This window comes from Echiichthys vipera (assembly GCF_963691815.1).
Source record: "Echiichthys vipera genome assembly, chromosome: 18".
Lineage (NCBI taxonomy): Eukaryota > Metazoa > Chordata > Actinopteri > Perciformes > Trachinidae > Echiichthys > Echiichthys vipera.
The window spans coordinates 24,176,719-24,199,346 of record NC_139843.1 but is presented as its reverse complement, the minus strand read 5'-3'; the positions used below and the strand labels follow the sequence as shown (position 1 = coordinate 24,199,346).

The 22,628-nt window shown below is 43.6% G+C and overlaps 1 protein-coding gene across 1 annotated transcript in view; it reads left to right on the top strand.

Annotated features, from left to right (window-relative positions):
• The window catches only part of myo15b (myosin XVB), a gene marked incomplete at both ends in the record, with an annotated part of 94,343 nt that overhangs the window by 10,605 nt on the left and 61,110 nt on the right, over positions 1-22,628 (top strand). The window contains 21 exons of the mRNA XM_083932610.1: positions 497-561; positions 644-707; positions 2,836-2,945; positions 3,109-3,183; positions 4,685-4,778; positions 4,917-5,020; positions 5,134-5,197; positions 7,089-7,202; positions 7,325-7,486; positions 7,610-7,723; positions 7,807-7,865; positions 8,736-8,859; positions 8,944-9,039; positions 11,120-11,251; positions 11,554-11,679; positions 11,771-11,848; positions 14,878-15,026; positions 17,175-17,220; positions 17,308-17,432; positions 19,127-19,241; positions 19,328-19,503. Coding sequence (XP_083788736.1) covers positions 497-561; positions 644-707; positions 2,836-2,945; positions 3,109-3,183; positions 4,685-4,778; positions 4,917-5,020; positions 5,134-5,197; positions 7,089-7,202; positions 7,325-7,486; positions 7,610-7,723; positions 7,807-7,865; positions 8,736-8,859; positions 8,944-9,039; positions 11,120-11,251; positions 11,554-11,679; positions 11,771-11,848; positions 14,878-15,026; positions 17,175-17,220; positions 17,308-17,432; positions 19,127-19,241; positions 19,328-19,503 — 2,192 coding nt within the window. The remainder of the gene's footprint in view (positions 1-496; positions 562-643; positions 708-2,835; positions 2,946-3,108; positions 3,184-4,684; positions 4,779-4,916; positions 5,021-5,133; positions 5,198-7,088; positions 7,203-7,324; positions 7,487-7,609; positions 7,724-7,806; positions 7,866-8,735; positions 8,860-8,943; positions 9,040-11,119; positions 11,252-11,553; positions 11,680-11,770; positions 11,849-14,877; positions 15,027-17,174; positions 17,221-17,307; positions 17,433-19,126; positions 19,242-19,327; positions 19,504-22,628) is intronic.

Sequence of the window (22,628 nt, the reverse complement as noted above, 5' to 3'; positions counted from 1 at the left end):
ACTACTGTCTAATGGCTCAGGTTTGGAATGCAAGCTTATCATTTCCGCTTCATCGCGTATAGCCAGTGTGCACACAAAACAATAGGACATAAAAGACTTACTGCTGATTTATTTATTTCCTGGTCTGTGCAGATACAATAGAGCATACAACACACCGCAGCATGCTGCTGTGAGATTGCAGTATATCAGCTATCACACTGCTCCAGTGCTGCAAGTGGATTGGTTACCCGCTGTGAAAAGGTTATGAGTGGAGTGGACCACTAGCAGCAGGGAAGTGCAGAAACAAACCATATGTTTAACCATAAAGAGCTCTGTCAAAGGCTCGGTCACTGTTCACATTCAATGTTAGCAAGACTAGAAGGTAGCTGTGGAGAGAAGGTAAGGGCAAAGTTGTCTGCATCTCATGGTCCTGACTGAAGGGATGTTTCTAATTGAGGGGGACAAGGCTTTAACGTTGACTCATGTCCTCACAGCTGCTCTTCTCCGCGTTTTTCAGGTGCTGATGCCTGGCAGCAAAAGAAGTGTAGAAGTGGATGAGGTGGAGGATCTGTCTCAGCTGGAGTGAGTTCCCTCTCTCACACACACATATACAGTACCTACAGTACAGTATAAATATGCACTTTTTTTTACCTAACCTTCTCAGAGAGGTGTGCGAGAGCTCTGTGCTTCTGAATCTGAAGAAGAGGTTCCATCGTGACTATATTTATGTAAGTGTCATTACTGGCCTCTCACCATGATCTCAAGAGTTTCAAAGAGTTAAAATATTCTATCATTTGGGTAAAATACTTACATGCTGCTACTGGAATTTTTTGTTTTATGTTATGTTAGGTTTGGGATTTATTGCGATCTGTTGGCAGAAATGGAATATAATCTTCCTAAGTATGTTTTCATTAGTGTATAATCACCTGAACCTCAGACCCATTCTGTTTTTGTTAGCTTATAGGTTACAGGTACTCTTCCACAGAACCGATCGTGTTGCATCACCATTTTTCTACAGTAGCCTAGAATGGACAAACCAAACCAGCACTGAGAGTTCCTTTTGCGTTTTTACAAAACCTTAAAGGCCCCAACACATGATACGCAGTAAAAACGCTTTCTGCCGGCCGTTCCATTCATTTCCTATGGAAGAGGCGGCAGCGCCCAATGAAGCGGCAGTGACCAATGTAGCGTCGCGCACCGCTCAGATTTACCTCTCTGCCGCTGCGCTCAGTTGCCGCTAACCTTTCAAACAGGCAATTAATGAGATAGAAGCCTTGAGTGTGATGTTTTTGTTTCCTAGGCAACCAGAGAGCGGCATTAAGCCGGTTAGAAAGATGGAAGAAAAACGTATTGTTTGTGTGTCTGAGTTTCCCGAACTATTTAACGTTACATTAAAGTGGTATCACAACCTCAAAAGAAAACGTAATGATGGAGGTTTATAAACATCACAGTTTACGAGCTAACGGTTGTTTTAATGCTAACGTTGATTTAGCCGTTTACTGGGTCTCTGCGCCCATCATGTGCCCATTCAGGCCACTGTAGATTATCTACCCCTGTAACCTCATTGATAGGTACCACTAAATCCTACACACTGCTACACATTTTTTTTTGTCAAAGTTAGACATTTAATGCTTTACTCCTACATGATCTTGTTTGATAAAATCAACAATAAAACTAAAGACATTTTGTGATTAGCGATATTCAGAGTTTTTCATTCCCAATATTAATTCCGATACCTGAACTTGCGATACAAAGTACCATGAATATACATTATTATTTTGTATACTCACCATGTATGGATGTGATCTTATTGCTGTCATTGAGCCAGATTGTATGGTCTGGTCAATCATAATGATAAAAAAGCATAAATGAACGACGCTAAAGTAGATTTCCTTTATCAGGTGCATAGACTGGCATGCTGATACACATACAGATACAGAAACAGATACAGATAGTGATACTAATACCAATATAATACATAATATCGATACTCAGCATTTAAGGCAGTATCGGGGGCATTTATGATACTGGTATCAGCATCACAACAACTCTACTTGTGATAGGATCACACCAGCCATGACACCAAATCGGGCCAGGAGTGTGAAGTCAGGGAAATGGCCCCTTCCCTACTTTCTGCCAACCCACTTCCAGCACCCTTACTCAACTCTAATTTTACACGGCACCGCATGTCCTTTCTTGCCTCGTGAGATCAGACTGATCTCTGAGCTCCATTGTATTTTTCAGATCAGTCTGGTAACGTGCAGCAGAGAAAATTTTGAGAAGTTTGACCAGCGACCGAACCAATCAGTGTTGGTTTTGAGGTGGAATTAAGTGTGACCTAAAATTGGGCCTTTGATCCGTAAATTCAGGCTACACAAATGGAAAATATAACAGATGGTTTATCCAATCAGCAACCAGTATTTTTGCCCCTCCCCAAACCAGAGTTCCCAGATGGATCTGCTGAGCAAATGAGAATCAAAACATCTGTAGGATTCAGGTTATGTCCTTTCCTCCCCAATATGTAGTAGGTGTCTCCGAGACCATATTTTGCCATGATGAAACACACACACACACACACACACACACACACACACACACACACACACACACACACACACACACACACACACACACACACACACACACACACACACACACACACACACACACACACACACACACACTTACAAGATGAAAACACTACCAGCATCTCTGTTTTGGCAGTTAAAAGTCAAGCCACATATAAATATATGTGCACTACCACGAGTCAACAGCCTTCAGTATTGCAGAAACCGAGCAATTCCTGCTGTCTTGCAGTTTGTATTTTCTATTCTCTGTGACATTGTTTTATTCCAGACTTACATTGGAAACATGCTGCTGTCCATTAACCCCTTCAAGCCCCTCAACATCTACACAGAGGAGCTGAGACAGACATACCAGGGCAAAGAGCAGCAGAGAAACCCACCGTGAGCCAGCTGTTCATGATTCTGCTTTCTCTTTGTACTTTTAATTACAACTGACAGCATGTGTCTCACCAAAGTTTTCAGTCCCTTCAGAATATCTTTCCACCTTACATTGGTCATTTTTTTTCATTACTAATGTTTGTCTTTCTGTTGTTCTCTGCTTCAGCCATGTCTATGCCATAGCTGACGCCGCTTTCAGTCAGTCTCAGGCCTCCCCACAGGAGCAGTGCATCATCATAAGGTACTGACAAGAACACCAGTACTCTGCTTATACTGTAGGTCTTATCTTTTCATCCTCAGGTTTTTAAGCAAAATACCACAACACAGTCCTTCCTTAAAGGCATATAGGTATATATATATATATATTATATATATATACAGTAAATGTAAATGTAAATGTAATGTAAATGTAATGTAAACTCAAGAGTTCCATCATACACACAAACATGGCATTTCAACATGCCAACATCATTTTTGTATCCTTTAGGATTGAATACTCGGAATGGTCTATCTCCCCGAAACGTCTCTAATTTGCATGTGAGTTGCTCAAGCAGCCGTTTGTTTGCCCTGTGGAAGAGCAGGGCCATTTTTCTCCCTTGAGAGAATCCTGGTTGCTGATTGGATGTAACTCTCAGCAGGATGTGACGTGTGGTAGTACAGACGCCACAACCACACGGTGAAGTAGAGTAGACACTTTTATCCAGTGGTGTAGAAGAACACAGCACAGAAAATGATCTGTGAACGCACAACTTTGCAGAGGCTTGTTAAATGAGTGCTGCAGCGGACGGGTTGGATTCTGACCAGTGGTGCTGCATGCTCCCTCTGTCTGTCTCCCATTTACACACTAACACACACACACACACACACACCGTACTGCAAGCAGGATGACAGCCTATCTGTCAACACAGAATTTTACAGCGCCAAGAACTTTTAAGGTGGAGTGATTTCTTTCATTTTACTTGTCCATAAGTTGACCTTGTGAATCATATGAGCCACCTTAAATCAAACTGCAACTATTCTGTATTTCTCACTGTGAGAAAGAGCGGCACACGGCTTTGATCAGCTGATAACAGCTGATCGAAACCCATTCAGAGTGACACGTCACCTCCAGATTCTGGTAAATCCCTCTGGGGCCTTTTTTGTAATGGAAACACATTTGAGAGGGAGTGGCCTAAAACTTTCGGAGCAGTCACATTTTACCCTAATGGACACACACCTATTCATCAACATGTGAACATGTGATCATGTTAGCATGCTAATCATAGAATGTAGCACAAGGCACCACTCGGTCAGCATTACAGAGCTGCTAGCATTACTGTTGACTTACGTTATATGATATAAATAAAAAGATGGGTCATTGGATGCCCTGGCGCCCTATTGGGTAAAGGTGCCAACCATGAGCCATAGCATCCCTGTCTCACATTAAGAATAGAATAGAAATACTTTTTTGATCCCAAGTTGGGAAATTGCAGAATAAGAGATAAGGACCTTCGTTGCATGTCATCTCAATTTTAAGGTGTGTCATATCCAAACAATACTCCAGCATTGCAGTATGGTCTGGCTGCACGAGGTAACATTCTTGGATAGGGGTAAATGCTCTAGGCTGTTTGTATTTCTTTAAATCAATCCCAATAATCTTGGGCGACACTAAGCCTCAGTTGCAGCAACAGTGCTCTTGCAAAAAGGATAGCGCTATGTACACTGTAAGGCAATATTTCATGTCATTTTTATTTCTTGTGTAGTGGCCAGAGTGGTTCAGGGAAGACTGAAGCTACCAAGCTGATAGTCCACTACCTCAGCTCCATGTATCAGGGCAGAAATGACAACCTGCGACAGGTAATTCACTGCAAAAAACCCAAGGGAACACCTTCTTTAATGTTAAGTTTTATCAGTTAGCAGCATTGCAAAGCCTTGGTGTCAATCTATCAGTCCTCCACCCCTTATTGTCTTTGATTCACTTTCTTTCTCTTCCAGCCCATGGAGGTCCTTCCCATCCTGGAGAGTTTTGGAAACGCCAAGACCATCCTCAACAACAACTCCAGCCGCTTTGGCAAGTACCTCCACATCCACATTCTCCAGTGAGTCCCCCTGATGTTAGTTACATTTCACCATATGTTCCTTTGTTGCTCCCACCTGAAAAGATTGGTTGCAATTGTTTTATTTGTTGACTGTCTCTCATCTTGGTTGACAGTGGGGTTGTTGTAGGGACCTCGCTGTCCAAATATCTCCTTGAGAAGTCCAGGGTTGTCTTTCAGGTGAGATATTACATTGAGTGAGGTATGCTGTGTGCTCGAACACACATCATGGAGAAGTCCATGATGTAACATTTACTGGAGAAAAATAGTACATCACATTGGCTTACATGAATAGGGCTGCTGAGCACTTTGTCACTGTATAAAGTATTGTGTGATTGGCTATTTGTCTCGCTTGCGTTGGCTCAAGTTCCTTTTCTGGTTGAGTGCTTTTGCTCCGTGGAAAACAGTTTGGAGGCTGAGCTTTTCCAGCTTGATAGACAATACACCCATTTGACCGACTGGTCAAATGGCTTTTCAATCCTCACTTCTAAACATTGCTAATGATCGATTTTGTACAGCCAATCATGATCCCCAGAGGTGATCACCAATGACTTTGGTGATCCCTTGAGTTTTTCTCTAGCAACTTCTCTTTGATTGAGTGAAATACCTCTACACAACAAGGTTGACTTTTGTTAGAAGTAACTCACATATATTCAAGGTCACCAGAGAATGAGCACTGGTGAAGCTGGTGGTCTTCTGACTTTTCACCTATGGTACCACAAACAGGTCAAAGTTTAAAATTATCTAACAAAATACTGTATCTCAACATCTGAATGGATTGAAACACAATGTCCTCGAGTTTCTTGGTTCTGAGTTAAAGTTGTAGTTCATAAGATTTGAAATGCATTGTTTTTAGCGCCCTCTTTGGCAGGTGAGCCTGTTCTTTCAGAGCCTCCATTTTGTCACGTTCACTCTTTTGTATACGTTATTGAAACACTTTCACCTTTCTACTTCCAGTCCGTCTCCTATATGTTCCTCTCTTAAATCCATACACAAACATATGTTCCTAGTATACTTCTGCCCTTACGACAAGCCTGACTCAGAAGTTGGAAGTTCCCGATTCCCGATTACAAGTGAATGCAACATAACCGTTAATGATGTGTTTGGCTGGCAGACCAACAGCTGTCAGCAGTGTCACTAACATGGAGCCGTATTTACGTCTAGCCCGCAAATGTCTCCACTGACACACAGATGGGAATACTTAGCAAAGAGGCAACAAATGCTTTCATTAGTGGGTCACATGATCAATCACCATTGTTTGAACTCACTCTGGGATAGATAGGAACTTATCACACAATTAAACAGGTGAAAATCTTACAACTTTAAGCGTCTTGACAAATATTGGATTGATTACCATGCAATCTGGTTCAGACATTCATGATCCTCATGATGACTTGTATTAACTTTAAAGCAGAAGTAAGTCACTTTCATAAAAGTAAGTTGTTGTTATATTTGCTGACAAAAAGTGTCTAGCTGTTAAATGAAAAAGCTTGATATTGTCTCAACTTGGTCACAAACTTTCTCATTTTACAGCTAAATAGTACACAAACATATGGTTCTGAAGACACTTTATGCAAGAAATAATATAGTAACATAATCTTGATCTCATATTCATATCAGCGCTGCCTAGTTTAACAGTTTGATCTGAGTTCATGAGCAGTAATTGACACTGCGTCAGAGGCTTTGATCGGTCACAGTGGAATTTTTCAGATGCCATTAGGATTTCTTTCACAGATTATCTGTTTCATGTATCCTGTCAGGATATAGTTTCAGCAGATATGCTTAAAACATTTTTGTTTATATAAGTTACATACTTCAGCTTTAATGATCCCTCATCAACACTGTGACTACTTAAAGCATCAGAGCTGTTAGCATGTCTGTTAACTGTTAAAAGTGTGTCTTGATTACCTTTTATCTTAATTTCTACATTATTTCCTACTGGTGTGGAGTGTAACTAAGTGAACAATACAGCCATCAGTTTTTTTGGCAGTGTGTTTCAATATGTTGTTTCTGACAAGGTAGTTTATGCTGTAATGAACACTGTCTAGTTCTTGTGTCATTTCCCTTGTAGGCCAATGAGGAGAGGAACTACCATGTGTTCTATGAGTTGCTGGCAGGTATGAACGACTGGGACAAACAGGAGCTCTACCTGCAAGGAGCCGAGACCTATTACTACCTAAACCAAGTACATCGCACATCCGTGGACACAGATTTATCCTCCATCTCTGGTTTTTGTAATGTTTTCCCTTCCTCTTCACTCGCGATACATGAACTTACACATGTATTTTTTCTTCTGTGCTCTTCTAGGGAGGTGCCTGTGAATTGAAGGGGAAGCAGGACAAGCAGGACTTCCAGCTTTTGGTTCAGTGCTTTGAGACCATCGGTCTGCATGCCGACCAGATCTCCACCGTCTGGGCCATCCTCTCCTCCATCCTGCAGCTTGGCAACGTCTGCTTCAGCTCATACGAGGTGTGTGTGTGTGTGTGTGTGTGTGTGTGTGTGTGTGTGTATGTGTAAGAAGAGAGAGATTAAGAGTTATTACATGGATCAGACATTGCTTTTGCACATCAGCTGGTGTTGTTTTTGCTTCAGAGCGAGTCATTTGAGGTGGCTCGTATCTTCAGCGAGGCTGAGGCGAGGAGGGTCGGCTCCCTGTTGCAGATTTCCTCTGAGGCCCTGCGGACTGTCATCACGCACAAAGTCACAGTCAGTAGCCTCTAGTGCACCAGTCATGCCTCTTGCAGGCATATTTCCGACGTGTGAACACTGATTAGTTTTCTGGTCCACAGGAGACGACCTACGACAGGATCTACTGCCCTCTGTCTGTGGAAAGTGCCATAGAATACAGGTAAGAACATTTCCCCAAATGTTAAAGCAGGCTGGATTTAAGCAAAACAGATAAATCTCTCAAACCAAAATTTAAATTAAACACTTGGAGGTATTTCTTGCCATTTGTCCATCCATCTATTTGCAATTCTGGTGGCAGCAACTTGACAATGTTGTAATAAAGATTAAAAAGTCCACTGAAAGTGCTGCTTAATGAATTAATGAATTATCTTTATTTACATAAAAACCTCTCTAAGAAGCATTGCAAACACACTAAAACACGTAAGTAACAGGTCTATGCCATACTGTCAAAGAAGGCTATGCCTGCAGACTTATGATGTCACTGAACAGTTCAAATGTACGACAATGCCAAGTTATTGCCATTAACCAAAAATGAAAAATAATAATGCCTAGAATATAGTTCCAATTCCCAGATGAAGCAATTCTGTTTTCAGCATGACGATCACTGCCTTTGTGGAACCAGCAGTTTATTTATCTTAGTGTAAAAGAGAATTTGGCTCATGAAAGTAAAATTACATGGTTTATGAATTCATCAAGTCTGTTTCAGTTCAGTCTGCCAACTCAGGTGGAATGTAAATTGACTGTGTGATATACAGTGTATACCGTGTTGAAATTAGTATAGGCATATAGCATAGGTCCTGCATGTCACTACCCACAATGGAGCACCAAGCTCAGCACAGCAGGGAGTAATGATAATATCTTCCCTTATGATTGGTTATTTTTATTTACTTGTATGTTTCTTAAACACTATAAATGAAAAAAGAAAACCAGCTATTTGGCGTTATGCATCAAGTTGTGGGGGTGATTAGGTTGAGGTGAAATGCAGCAGAGGCTGAGATAGTCTGTCATTAGTATGGGCCCTCTCTTGCAGAGATGCCATTGCCAAAGCCTTGTATTCAGTGCTGTTTGACTGGTTGTTGGAGCAGATCAATGATTGGCTGAGCCCCACAGAGATGGACAGCACAGTGGGCATAGTCGACATCTACGGGTTTGAGGTTGGTTTTCTGCATGGACTGACATCTGGAAACTTAAAAGGGACTGAGCATTTCATGTCACAGTGCTCTGGTGTTCCTCTACAGGACCTGGGAGTGAACAGCTTTGAGCAGCTGTGTATCAACTTTGCCAATGAGCAGCTGCAGTACTTTGTCAACAAGGCAGTGATCTCCCAGGAGCAGGTGAGTGGGCTGCAGTCAACTCTCAAGATAACACATTTATAAGTTACCCTTTTTAAACAGTTTATAAGCTGGGCATAGCAGTGCACCTCTGGCTTTATCAGGGGGGCGTAACTATGTTCCCCACTTTGTATGTGACCGGGGAACATACAAAGAAAAAGGTCTGATGTTCCCCGCTTTTCGAAGAACCAGTCTTATGTTACCCGGTCTGTTATTTTCTCCCAACCCTAACACAATGCTGAATTAAATCAGCGGAGGCATAGGCTTATGCAACCAGGGAACATATCACCCTTTTCGGGAACAAGTGTGCAAGAACCAGGGGAACATAGGGATGACTCCCTTTATTAGTAGTTAATGAGCCTGACAGGACAGCTCTTGGGTTGCCAGGTTGTGAAAAGTCCCTTTAAGTGCATTCTCCTCCAGACACACTTGATTTGTCCCAAATCGCCCACTGCAGTGAGTGTACTGACATTCGTGCACTATTTGTCCTATGTACTGACACCATCAGTACAGTCAATTCCCCAGTGAGTGCTGTCTGAAGTCACACACTGCTGCCCTGAACTTACCGGATATGACGATCGTATTTCTTCTTCTGTTTATTTTTCCAAAAGCTTTTCCAACAACTCTTCTGACTCAGCACACCGCCAAAAATCCTTGTGATCCCTGTTTTACATTTGAAGTGAATCTAGTTGTTGCAGCTCCGTTGCACTGTTGTTCCGCCATTTTCCAGTTTGAAGTTTGGAGTCCAGCCTCTGCCACTACGTAGACAAAATGGAAGTGATTGAGGGTGTTGAGTGTTCATTGATCCACACACAATTCAAGAAAAAGAAAAGGAAAAAGAAAAAAGGAAGGGGAGGGGAGGGTTCTCTCCTCCCAAGCATCAGGAAGTGTACTCAGCATCATCAGGAGTAACAGTAATACTATTACTAATAAGAGCAGACAGTGGGTCCCAGGTTTTGTGGATGGCTGTCAAAGATCCCCTCTGTGAAAACCTTAACTTCTCTAAGCCTGTGAATGTTCTAATTATCCCCAAAGCAATTTCAGTCAAAAGCAACTGGACTTGGTTATTTGTCTAGGAAGACGTTTCACCTCTCATCCAAGTGGCTTCATCAGTTAATATACGCAACAGAGCAGGCTGGGACTGGTCCCACTATCTGGTGTGGAGATCCAGGCTTCGGCTCTGTTCATTCTTCTTCCTTCATCACGATGACAAGCCTGGCATGAAACAGCAACTTGGGTTTGAAGCCCAGGTTATAAAGCTCCGACATCACCCCTCTGTATTTCTAGCGCTGCTCCACCACCTCCGGAGCGTAGTCCTTGTAGATGGCGATGGGATAGCCTCTGTATTGTAGCTAGCCTCTCCTGGCGCGGGCTTTGCATATGATTTCCTCCTTCACCTGGTATCCGTACAGGCTGATGGTGACTGGCCGTGCTCTCCGCCCTGGCTTCGGTTTCTTGGATAATGTGCGGTGAGCCCTGTCACACTCTGGCGGTGATTCCAGGAGGTGAACGCACTTCAACCCTAAAAAAGAACAGTTTGAGGGTGGAAATGCGCGATTCATGACACAGCATTAGCTTAGTCCTGCTAGTTAGCTAGCTAGGAAGACTCCTAGAAAAGTTTTTTGCAAGGCATCTGTTAAATTTTCATTTATTCACAGTTAGTACTGCAGGGTTGGAGGATTCATGTTAGAACCCTTTATTTTTATTTGATAAACAGATTTATTTGCTTTCTTTCCGAGAGTGACATTAGAAGGTTGATACATAAACAAGTTGGTGACCATTATTGGCAACTTTTTGGAACTCAATGTCTTCTTCACATTCCCTCTCTTGTGAGATGCTAATTGCTTAAAAGTGTCCTCCTTGACTTTAACAAACTCAGGGAGTGCAGCCATTAATGTCAGTATGCTAATATATTAGCATGGAGGAGTGAAGCCAATGGTTTTGGTGACCCATTAGGAAATCTGGCAATTAGAACGAATAACTTATATTCTTTCAACCATAGAGCACCTTCAATAAATGCCTCCACACACTTAAACTGTGGGTGTTGTCTGTAACATAATATTACTGTGTGTGTTGCCTGCAGGAGGAGTACAGTGCAGAACAGATCCAGTGGTATCCGATGCCACTCAAGAACTTCCACTCCTGTCTGGAGCTGATCTCCTCCAGACCACACGGCATCCTCCGCATACTGGACGATCAGACCTGCCTCCCCCAGGTACACACACACAAACACACACACACACACACACACACACACACACACACACACACACACACACACACACACACACACACACACACACACACACACACACACATATAAACACACACACACACACACACACACACACACACACACACACACACACACACACACACACACACACACACACACACACACACACACACACACACACACACACACACTCACACTCCATTTTGTTCTACATCTGACCTTGAGGGAATGTAAAATGCTGCATATTTTTTTGGTATTGGTCCTTTTTGTTTTTCCATCAGGCCACTGACCACACCTTCCTCCAAAAGTGCCACTATCACCATGGGAACAGCCCCTACTATGCCAAGCCCAAGAACCCAATGCCAGTCTTCACTGTCTATCACTATGCTGGAGCTGTCACTTATCAGGTATCAGCCAGACACAGCACACTGCTATATACAACAGATCTGTCAAACAGCAGCAGTATTTAAAAGAAATAAAAACAACTCTTTTTTTCAGGTTCATAATTTCCTGAATAAGAACCATGACCAGTTCAGGACCGAAGTGGTGGAGCTTTTTGCCAGGAGTCGGTTAAAGGTGAACCAACTGGTAGTAGACCTGTACTGGGTCCTGATATGTTTATATTAGCACAGCATAGCAACATTTACACAGCAGCCACAGAGGAAGCCCTTTGCCTGAATGGTTAACAAGAGATTTGGATCACATTATGTCATCAGATTACACAGGTTTGTGTATCAATCAGTCATTCAAACTACAGTATATAACACTTTTAGTAAAGTTAATGCAGTTCTAAGTGTTTACAGAGCTCAGAGGGAGAGTGGGTCGTCCTCCGTTCAAAAGATCAGCGGTTCGATACCCTGGTCCGTAAGAGTCCTTGGCGAAACATCTCTCATCTCATCTTCAACCGCTTATCTGGGGTTGGGTCGCGGGGGCAGCAGCTTTAGCAGGGGACCCCAAACTTCCCTTTCCTGCGCCACATTAACCAGCTCTAACTGGGGAATCCCCAGGCGTTCCCAGGCCAGTGGGGCCACCTGGTCCTGGGTCTTCCCCGAGGCCTCCTTCCAGCTGGACGTGCCTGGAACACCTCCCTAGGGAGGCGCCCAGGGGGCATCCTTATTAGATGCCCGAACCACCTCAACTGGCTCCTTTTAACGCAAAGGAGCAGCGGCTCTACTCCGAGTTCCTCACGGATGGCTGAACTTCTCACCCTATCTCTAAGGGAGACTCCAGCCACCCTCCTGAGAAAACCCATTTAGGCCGCTTGTACCCGCGACCTCGTTCTTTCGGTCATGACCCAGCTTTAATGACCATAGTTGAGGGTAGGAACGAAGATTGACCGGTACATCGAGAGCTTTGCCTTCCGGCTCAGCTCTCTTTTCGTCACAACGGTGCGGTAGAGCGACTGCAACAGCGCCCCCTCTGCTCCGATTCTCCGGCCAAACTCACGCTCCATCGTCCCCTCACTCGTGAACATGATCCCGAGGTACTTGAACTCCTTCACTTGGGGTAAGGACTCATTCCCTACCTGGAGTAAGCAATCCACCGGTTTCCTGCTGAGAGCCACTGCCTCAGATTTAGAGGTGCTGATCCTCATCCCAGTTGTTTAAAACTCAGTTGCGAACCGATCCAGTGAGTGCTGCAGGTCATTGACCGATGATGCCCCCCCCCCCCCCCCCCACGACTACGCCTCGATATCTTGTCCTTGAAAATCACGAACAGGATTGGTGACAAAGCACACCCCTGGCGGAGGCCAACCCACACCTATAACAAATCCGACTTACTGCCGAGGATCCGGACACAACTCTCGCTTTGGCTGTACAGAGATTGGATGGCCCACAGAAGTGACCCCCTCACCCCATACTCCCGCAGCACCTCCCACAGCACCTCCGAGGGACTCAGTCATATGCCTTCTCCAGATCCACAAAGCACATGTAGACTGGATGGGCATACTCCCAGGCCCCCTCCAGGATCCTTGCGAGAGTGAAGAGCTGGTCCGTTGTTCCACGTCCAGGACGGAATCCGCATTGTTCTTCTCCAATCTGAGGTAGAACTATAGGACGAGCCCTCCTTTCCAGCACCTTGGAGTAGACTTTACTAGGGAGTCTAGGTAGTGTGATACCCCTGTAACTGGCACACACCCTCAGGTCCACCTTTTGAAATAGGGGGACTACCACCCCGGTCTGCCACTCCCTTGGCACTGTCCCAGACTTCCAATCAATGTTGAAGAGACGTGTCAACCAAGAAAGCCCCTCCAAACCCAAAGCTTTCAGCATTTCTGGACGAATCTCATCAATCCCTGGGGCTTGGCCACTGTGGAGTTGTTTGACTACCTCAGTGACTTACGCCAGAGATATTGACGATGATTCCATTCCTCATCAGCCTCCAGCTCTGCCTCTACAAAAGAGGGCATGATGGTCAGATTAAGAAATTCCTCAAAGTGCTCCTTCCACCGCCGTCGACAGCTTGGACGGTTCCCCGTTTCCCCCTCCTGAGATGTCGAATGGTTTTCCAGAAGCACCTTGGTGCCGCCTGAAAGTCCTTCTCCATGACTTCTCCGAACTCCTCCCACACCCGCTGCTTTGCCTCTGACACAGCCTCCGGAGTCTTCTGGGATAACATATCCCTGAAGGCCTCCTTCTTCAGTCGGACAGTTTCCCTGACCACCGGTGTCTACCACGGTGTTCAAGGGTTACCGCCCCTTGAGGCACCTAAGACCTTGAGGCCACAGCTCAACACTGCAGCTTCAGCAATGGTAGCTTTGAACATTGCCCACTCCGGTTCAATGCCCCCAACCTCCTAAGGGATGCCAGAAAAGCTCCGCCGGAGGTGTGAGTTGAAGATCTCTCGGACAGGGGCCTCCTCCAGACGTTCCCAGTTCACCCGCACTACTCGTTCGGGCTTACCTGGTCTGTCCAGAATCTTCCCCCATCCTCTGACCCAAGTCATCACCAGATGGTGATCAGTTGACAGCTCTGCTCCTATCAAGGACACTGGAGTGTCCAAAACATACGGCCTCAGATCAGATGACGATGCACGACTCCATTCAGGGTCTCCAAGAAGGCCGAATACTCTGAACTGCTGTTTGGTGCATATGCACAAACAACAGTCAGAGTTTTCCCCCCTACCACCTGCAGGCATAAGGAGGTGACCCCCTCTTCCACCGGGGTGAACTCCAACACCGCGACACTCAGCCTGGGGGAGGAGGAGGGAGGTGCCACGTCACTTCTTCGGGCTGGATCTGTTCTGCACATCGCTCTGACATCACTCCATTAGTTGCATGTATATAGGTCCTGTTTGTGCATGTGTGTGTATTTCGTGCCTGTGTGTGTGTAACCTGTATAATAATAATAACAGAGTGAAAAAATTGAATTTCCCCTTGCGGGATTAATAAAGTAAAAATTCTTCTTCTTCTATTCTTAAAGATATTGTAACATAAACTATTGGTTTGATTTTGGTTGCTCCAAAAACACACTTACACATAAGAACCCATTAAAAAAAGTTAATTTTATTGAAGGTGCTCTGTGGTTGAAAGAATGTACGTTATTGCTTTTAATTGTCAGATCTCCTAACTGGAAACAAAAACCTTGGGCTTGTTTGCTTGTCAGATGGTGTCAGAGCTGTTCCGGAAGGTTCAAGATGGTTACATTCAGCAGAGAGAGCTGGGCTGGAGAGGGAAGGGCCTCCGTCAGCAGCCCTCTACTGCTGCCTCACACTTCCTTCAGTCCTTGACTGAACTCACAACCCGCCTGGAGAGGTACCAACACACTGACCACACTGACTGACACTGTCATTAGCAAAGCTGTGAATCAGTGTGAAAACAAACTGTGTCACTTTAACAGATACAGTTTCACTGCATGTGTTTAAAATCAAATAGCTGTGGTTTGTTGAGAAAGTGGGTAAATGTTATGGAAAGAAATGTGAGAATTATGATATTTTGTTTATAATGTTTTCATTTGGTGTGAATCATCACTGAAAGAAATTGTACAGTAGACTCCACATCATACTGAAATCTCAGATCAGGACGTTTCTTGGGTACATGTCAATCACACGTACTGGTTAATACTATAGACTGGATATAAAGATATAAAGCCAAAGCGATGACCCTCTCAGCCACCAGAGAGAGGTTGGGCATTCACAGTCTGTGATTCCAAGAACATTGAAACTTTACAAGGAAACAGATTAATTTAAGTCCCTCAAAAAGGCCGGTCATCCACGTAAAACAAGTGCACTAGAGGACAGGATTATGAGAAGACTCTCAATGGGGAATCAGTTCAACACTGCAGCTGGAGTTGGTCTCCAGTTCAGTGCTGAACATGACAAGGATCTCTCTCTGCACAGTGTCTCATCGTTTCAGACTTTTTGGACTGAAAGCCCACTCTGCAGTGTCCAAAGCAGAAAGAATTAAAAGTCTAGGCTTGTTGTTGCTGAGAAGCATTTTGTGTGTACAGAGCAGAACGGGTCCAGAGTGACTTCAGTGATAAGAGGACGTTTAGTTTATTTGGGCCTGATGGAAAACATTATGTTTGGCGTAGGACTGGGGAAAGACTGAACCCAAAGTGTGTGAAGAAGTCAGTTCCATTTGGAGGAGGAAGTGTCATGGTTTGGGGATGTTTTCTACAGCAGGAGTTGGGCCTCTTGTTCAGCTCCATGGCAGGGTGAATGTTAACGTTTGTGAACCTCCTTCAGCAACAAGCAATACCTTCACTGCAACTGCCTCCAATCAGCTGCAATCTTCATGCAAGACAATGTCCCCTGTCTCACTGAAAACAGGTGAAGCAGTTCCTTGAAGCTCAGAATATTGAAACAATGAAATGGCCAGAGTCCAGATCTAAACCCCATGGAGAATCTCTGGAAAATCCTCAGCAACAAAGTAATATGTAATAAACCCACTCCAGTTAGTGAACTGTGGAAGAGACTGAGTCAGAATGGACCAAGATCAAATCAGAGCAGTGTGAGAAACTAGTGATGCCCTGTGGGTGCAGATGTGCTGAAGTCATTCAAAGCTGTGGCCTCACACTGTCCTTCTGGCCGGGGCCAAAACCGTTTTTTCAGCTAAAGCCTAGTACCTTTAAGCAGTGTGAGTGCACCCGTTCCGAGCATAACTGCGGCCAGCGGGCCGTCCACGGCCCGCTTGAAAGAGGTGGGCTTTAGCGGAGCCGTTTGCACATGTACGAGCACGAGTGTGCGCACGTGTACGAGCGTGAGCACGAGCCCTACGGCAGTAGCGTTATGTCCGCCTGTTCGGACATAGAAAATAGAAGGACGGACCATGCGCGGACATTTAACAACAACAACAATGGCGGTGAAAGGTTCACGTTGATGTGAGGCGGAGGTGGAGTGTATACTGCAGATTTGGTCGGATGAAAATATTCAAAAACAGTCGACAAGACACAAAAACTCCGAGGTCTATGGAAAGATTTGTAAACAAAGCCACACACACGCGATCAACGCATGTGACGTGTTACGGCGTGATGTCGTATGGACAGCAAGAAGCATTGGCCGGCCCTGGCAGTGTGAGTACAAACGGGGCTGGGGCGCGGGGGGAGAGGGAGGGGGGACAAGTACCCTAAAGCCCGGGTCGCGGTACGGAAGGACAGTGTGAGTGCGCCCTTATTGTTAATTTTTGAATCCTAGAGAAGAAAACATTTTTGAACTCTTCTCTTCTGACACAATGGTTACTGTCCTCTCATTTTGATCACTGTTTTTTTCACAAAATAAAGGTTTTTGTTGAAGTGCCTTAAAAAACATGGTAGTACAGCAGTGGTCTAGACACAACGGATATTCTATCAAATTCTGGACGGTAAAAAATAAGTTTTCTAATTTTCATCTCCAGTGTAGGTCAAAGGTTAATCATGTTCCCTCATGAATCACCTGTCTCAATGTTTTGTCCTTCAACTTTTAGATGCAAAACCACTTTTATTCGTTGTCTGAAGCCAAACTACGTCAAGGTACCATCATATACTTTATACTGTTGCTAACTAATATCCTAACACCAGTGTTTGACTGTGTACTGCATCTTGCATGTCGTCTGTCAGCTTCCTGGGATCTTTGATGTAGACTATGTGTCGGCCCAGCTGAGGCATGCTGGGATGTTGGAGACCATCCACATCAGGAAAGAGGGTTTCCCAATACGGATACATTACTCCTACTTCATTGAGAGGTGCTGCAAACATACATGACATCCATGCCTGCACCATCACAACAGTACTTTAATGTTTATTATGCTTTCACTCCTTTAAGGGAAGTTACCAGGACCTCTTTTTTACTTCCCTATATAAACTTATTTGAATGCATGTAGCATACAATGACCATATAGAATGTCATAAAGCTAAACAAATGTCTATCGATTATGTTTTCTATTTTTATTTTTTTTAAGATTTTTTTCTGTCTTTTGTGCCTTATTAGATAGCGATAGACAGTCAGGAAAGCAGAGAGGTGGAGGGGGTGATATGCAGCAAAGGGCTGCATTTCTGAATTGAATCTGGGCCACTGCCAAGAAATCATCCTGTATATTGGTCACACACTTTACTAGCTAGAGGCCAATACATATTTTTTATATTGCTTTTATAACAATGTCGAAAACAGTGTTGTCCACATTGTTATAGAAACAATTTAGAAAAATAACCCCTCCCCTCAGATTTCCATGACCCCCGCTGCTCGTGTCCCCTCCCTCGCCTCCTAACGACACGCAAAGCTGTTTATCAGACCGGGACGTTCACAGTCATAATCCAGTATTGGCACAGACTAATGGAGACTATTTATGTAACATCTACCACAATGACCTGGGAGACCAGACAAAAAGTCTGCTGTCTTAGCATCTGTTTTTTTCCGTCCCAAATCCTGTCGTAGCCTTCTCCACGGTCAAAGGAATCCCCGATGTTGACTCCTCTTTGGTTCCTATGGAGGTCACATTTCCTCTTGGTTTCTGCCTTTTCCTCGGTTGAATTACATTTTCTCTAACCTTCTCCGTTGGGCGAGCAGAGGCCTCTTGCTGGTATCGGTCTTTTCCTTCTCCATGGTAACAGATGCTTCTAAGCTAATCACTATAGAGTTGGAGGGGACGAGGGAGGATGATGAGGAGTAGGGGAGACGAGAGGATTGGATGGAGGGTACAAGCCAATGGGAGCCTTCTGTGACAGAGGGTTCCCATTGGTCGATTTTTATGCAGAGCTACGGCTGATAGACTGATTGGAATTGGTAAGAACGGACTACAGGACCATAATTGCCATATAAATTATGTTAATAATAATTACCAATATTCCAAATCGTAGACCATAGCTTTAAGGCAATATTATTATAATTTAGACGATGCTTTACGTTCTGATCTTTGCAAGTTCCCTCCACAAACTGAAAGTGTGACTTTGTATGGATGGAGCAACACTGTTGGCAGTGACGTGTAGGAGTGGTCTCATGATGCATGCACCAAGAAATCATTGCACTGTTTACATCAGGGCATCCCAAACTTAAGAACGCCGCAGCCCTTAATCATAGCTCTTATCAACACACAAGACTATGAAGTATTTCCCTGATATATTTTTCATTTAATAAACAGAACAGTTCTATGCAGTAAAAATATTAATCTATCCACATACATGTAACAATTTAAAAGCAACAATATAAACCAATAATGAGATAAGGTACGTAAATATGTCAGATAGATGAAGAGTAACACATTATTTAAATCCTGTGGCTTTGTTTTATTAGTTCTGATTGCTTTTTTCATCTAAATGTTTTAACATCATTTTTTTATGGTAAATTCAAAACTTTTTGACAAAATCAAAGCGTTTTTTTAATTTATTGTAAATGACTTCTGTGTGTTCTAGCCTTGAATGCAGTGTGTGTCGTGTTTCACAGATACGGGGTGCTCCTCAGCCAGCGTCTCAGTGAGGCGACAGACAGAGAGCAGTCCCTGGCTCTGCTGGACATGGTTGGTGCAGAGGAGGGACAGTACCAGCTGGGACTCACAAAGGTACCAAACTGCCCGCTCATGATGCTGCTTTAGAGTGTGTACTGTGCACATGGATATGTTTAGAAATAAGTGTGTATCTGTGTTAGCTGTTCCTCAAGGAGCTTCTGTACCAGCAGCTGGAGGAGAAGTGGAGCAGCACCCAGACCTGGGCTGCCATCACCATCCAGAGGAACATCAGAGGCTTCCTCTGCAGGAGGAATTTCAAGTTCTTTAAGCAGAAAGCCATCGTCATCCAGAGCCACATCCGAGGACACCAGGCCAGGTAGAGAAACCAGGAAGGAGCCACTTGTTTTTATACTCTTCACCTCTTTAATGACAAAACAACATACAATGGAAATCACTTATTCACCATTTACTATAAGGAAGAGTAGTGTTTACTTCTGCTGAGGAAAATACTTGTAGCTCCAATCAGGGATTTTTCTTTTTCATTTGCAGAAAGAAAATGAATATAAGAAATAAGGAAAGAGGGAGGGAGGGAAAGGAGGGGAGAAGGGAACGGGTAACAAAACATCTGGATCACATTTTGGTGGCTGGCTGCAGTATAATATATATATATATATATATATATATATATATATATATATATATATATATATATAATACCGGTAAGTCCCTCCCCTTCCTGTAGAGCCCATGGGACCTCAGCTGACAAAAAATTTACACTGGTGTCTATTGAAATGGAAACATGTCTGGTCGCAGTCATTGTCCCATTTCAACAGACATCAGTGTACATTTTTTGGGAGTTGAGGTCCCATCGGCTCTACAGGAAGGGGCGGGACTTACCAGACCCTCTTGGTCATAAGTCCTGCCCCCTCCATGTTAGCAGATGGGACATGGGCCAAACTAAATAATCTAAGTACATCTCAAGAACTTTTTCCTAAAGATGCTTTCTGTCATGTAGGAAGTCTTATCATGCTGATGTTTGTTCGTGTTTCTTGCACATTCGGTTTTAATTAGTTATTTGAAGCTATAGAAACAGGGTGGAATAATGATTGACAGCTGTGAGCAGCTGGTCAGGATGGTGTTTGGACATTAGTTTGATGATATTACTTTAGAGCCCCATCACAACTGTGCGGACTTTGGTTACAAAATTACAACATGGCTGTGTCTGTACCCGGGGTATTTTGAACAGGGAGGAAGTGGAGCCACATCGTCCATCTTTATTTACAGTCAATGGAAAAAACAAAGACAGGAGAAGGAAAGGGGCAGCATGTTGATAGAATGCTGTGAAATGAATTACAGTCATATTTAGACTATCGCTAGCTTGCTGTTTGAAAATCACTCCATCACACCACAAAGTAACAGTCGCCAGATTGATGCCGCACAGCTGAGACAATAATAAATAAATAACCCCATATTCCCTTCTGAATGGTCAGAGTAGCAGACCAATTACAATCTTATCCATTCTTAGTAAACTAGAAGATTGATTACTTAATGACAAATAATTTAGTAGATAATGGTCAACATGGCTATAGAGATGGACATTCCACATATGAAGCACTAGTTAGGTGACTGATGATTGGCTAATGGGATTAATTAAAAGTTTGCTATCAGGTGCAATTTTACTAGATTTTACTTCAGTTTTTTATCTTGTAGACCATAATTTGCTGATTGCTAAATTTAAATGTAATGGTTTTGGTTCCATGGCTGACTCATAGTTTGAGAGTTATTTATTTGACAGAACTCAGTGTGTATATTTTAATGGTACTCTATCGAACATAAAATGTTTAAGCTGTGGTGGGCCGTAAGGCAGTGGTTTGGGTCCACTTCTATTTTCTATTTTTACAAATGATCTCCCTCTTGTGACTCAAAAATCCAGTTTGGTATTGGATGCTGATGACAACACACTACTGTAGGCTATATTACTCTGCATCTACAATAGGAGAAATTCACTCTGTCCTCTCAAAGGACATAGATGCTGTTTCTGAGTGGGTTATAAGTAATAGACTGGTTTTAAATATCTTAAAAACTACAATTATTATCCTTGGCCCACAAAAAAATACTACACTTTACTTACAGATTTCAGGACAATTAATCAAACTGATCAGTCTTGTTTCGGGTGTTACCATTAGTAATACACTTTCATGGTCTGAACATATCAATCAAATTGTCGCCAAGATGGGTGGAAGTATTGCTGCTGTTAGGAAAATGTGCTACCTATTTAACACCTGCAACTCGCAGACAGGTAGCACAAACATTGGTGTTGTGTCATCTGGATTATTGTTCAGTTATTTGGGCTTCTGCACCCAAGTCTGAGCATGGATCTGGCGTAGACTGCTTCATAATGTTCACTGATAAAAAAAATATTTGCAAATTTTTTGCCAGATCAGTCCTGGGATTAAGCATCAATTAGCTGAAATTATCCACTTAACACAGTATTTTGCTATGTCATCTAGCTTGCAATGTGTCTGCATTAGCAAGCAAGCTAACATTAGCTAACATTAGCCAGCCGAAACAAAATATTTTACGTTAGGTTAGGGGTAGAGGTAGCTTTTCTAAGATTTTTATCAGCACCAGCAAGATTTTTGTTGAACCATCACAACACAGAGACCTACTTTGTTGACATTAGTGGATGTCAACAAAGGTGGATTAGTGGATTCTAAGCTAACGTTAGCTAATGTTGCACACTGTTGGCTGTAGGGAAACTGAAGAGAGGCGAGGAACTCAGGAGCAGGCAAAACGTCACATAGATTTCCCCAGAAAAAATGTCCCAAGTCCTTTACGTAGAAGTCAGTCCACAGGCTGTTATAGGCAACTGAGAATGTTAGGGACAGTCTCATTTTTGAAATTATGTTCCATTTGCCCATTTGCAATGGGCTTAACATAAGACATAAAAAGCATTAAGATAAATGATTTAAAGAAACACAAGGCAATATAGAACAACCCATGTAAATAGGATTTAACAAGAATAAAATAATTGAACATTATATGGATCTGGGGCTACACGGTGGTGTAGTGGTTAGCACTGTCGCCTCACAGCAAGAAGGTTACAGGTTCGCATCCTGGGCCTTTCTGTGCGGAGTTTGCATGTTCTCCCCCTGTCTGCGTGGGTTTCCTCCGGGTACTCCGGTTTCCTCCCACAATCCAAAGACATGCGCGTGTTAGGTTAATTGATGATTCTAAATTGCCCGTAGGTGTGAATGGTTGTCTGTCTCTGTACGTCTCTATGTGCCCTGTGATAGACTGGCGTCCTGTCCAGGGTGTACCCCGCCTCACGCCCGATGTCAGCTGGGATCGGCTCCAGCACCCCCGCGACCCTGACCCCGGGATAAGCGGTTGAAGATGAATGAATGAATGATATATGGATCTGTTGTCGGTACACTGGGACGTCCCAGCTGGGTGTGGTTACAGATGCTGCAGAGCACCCATCAGTGCTTCAGGGATGTA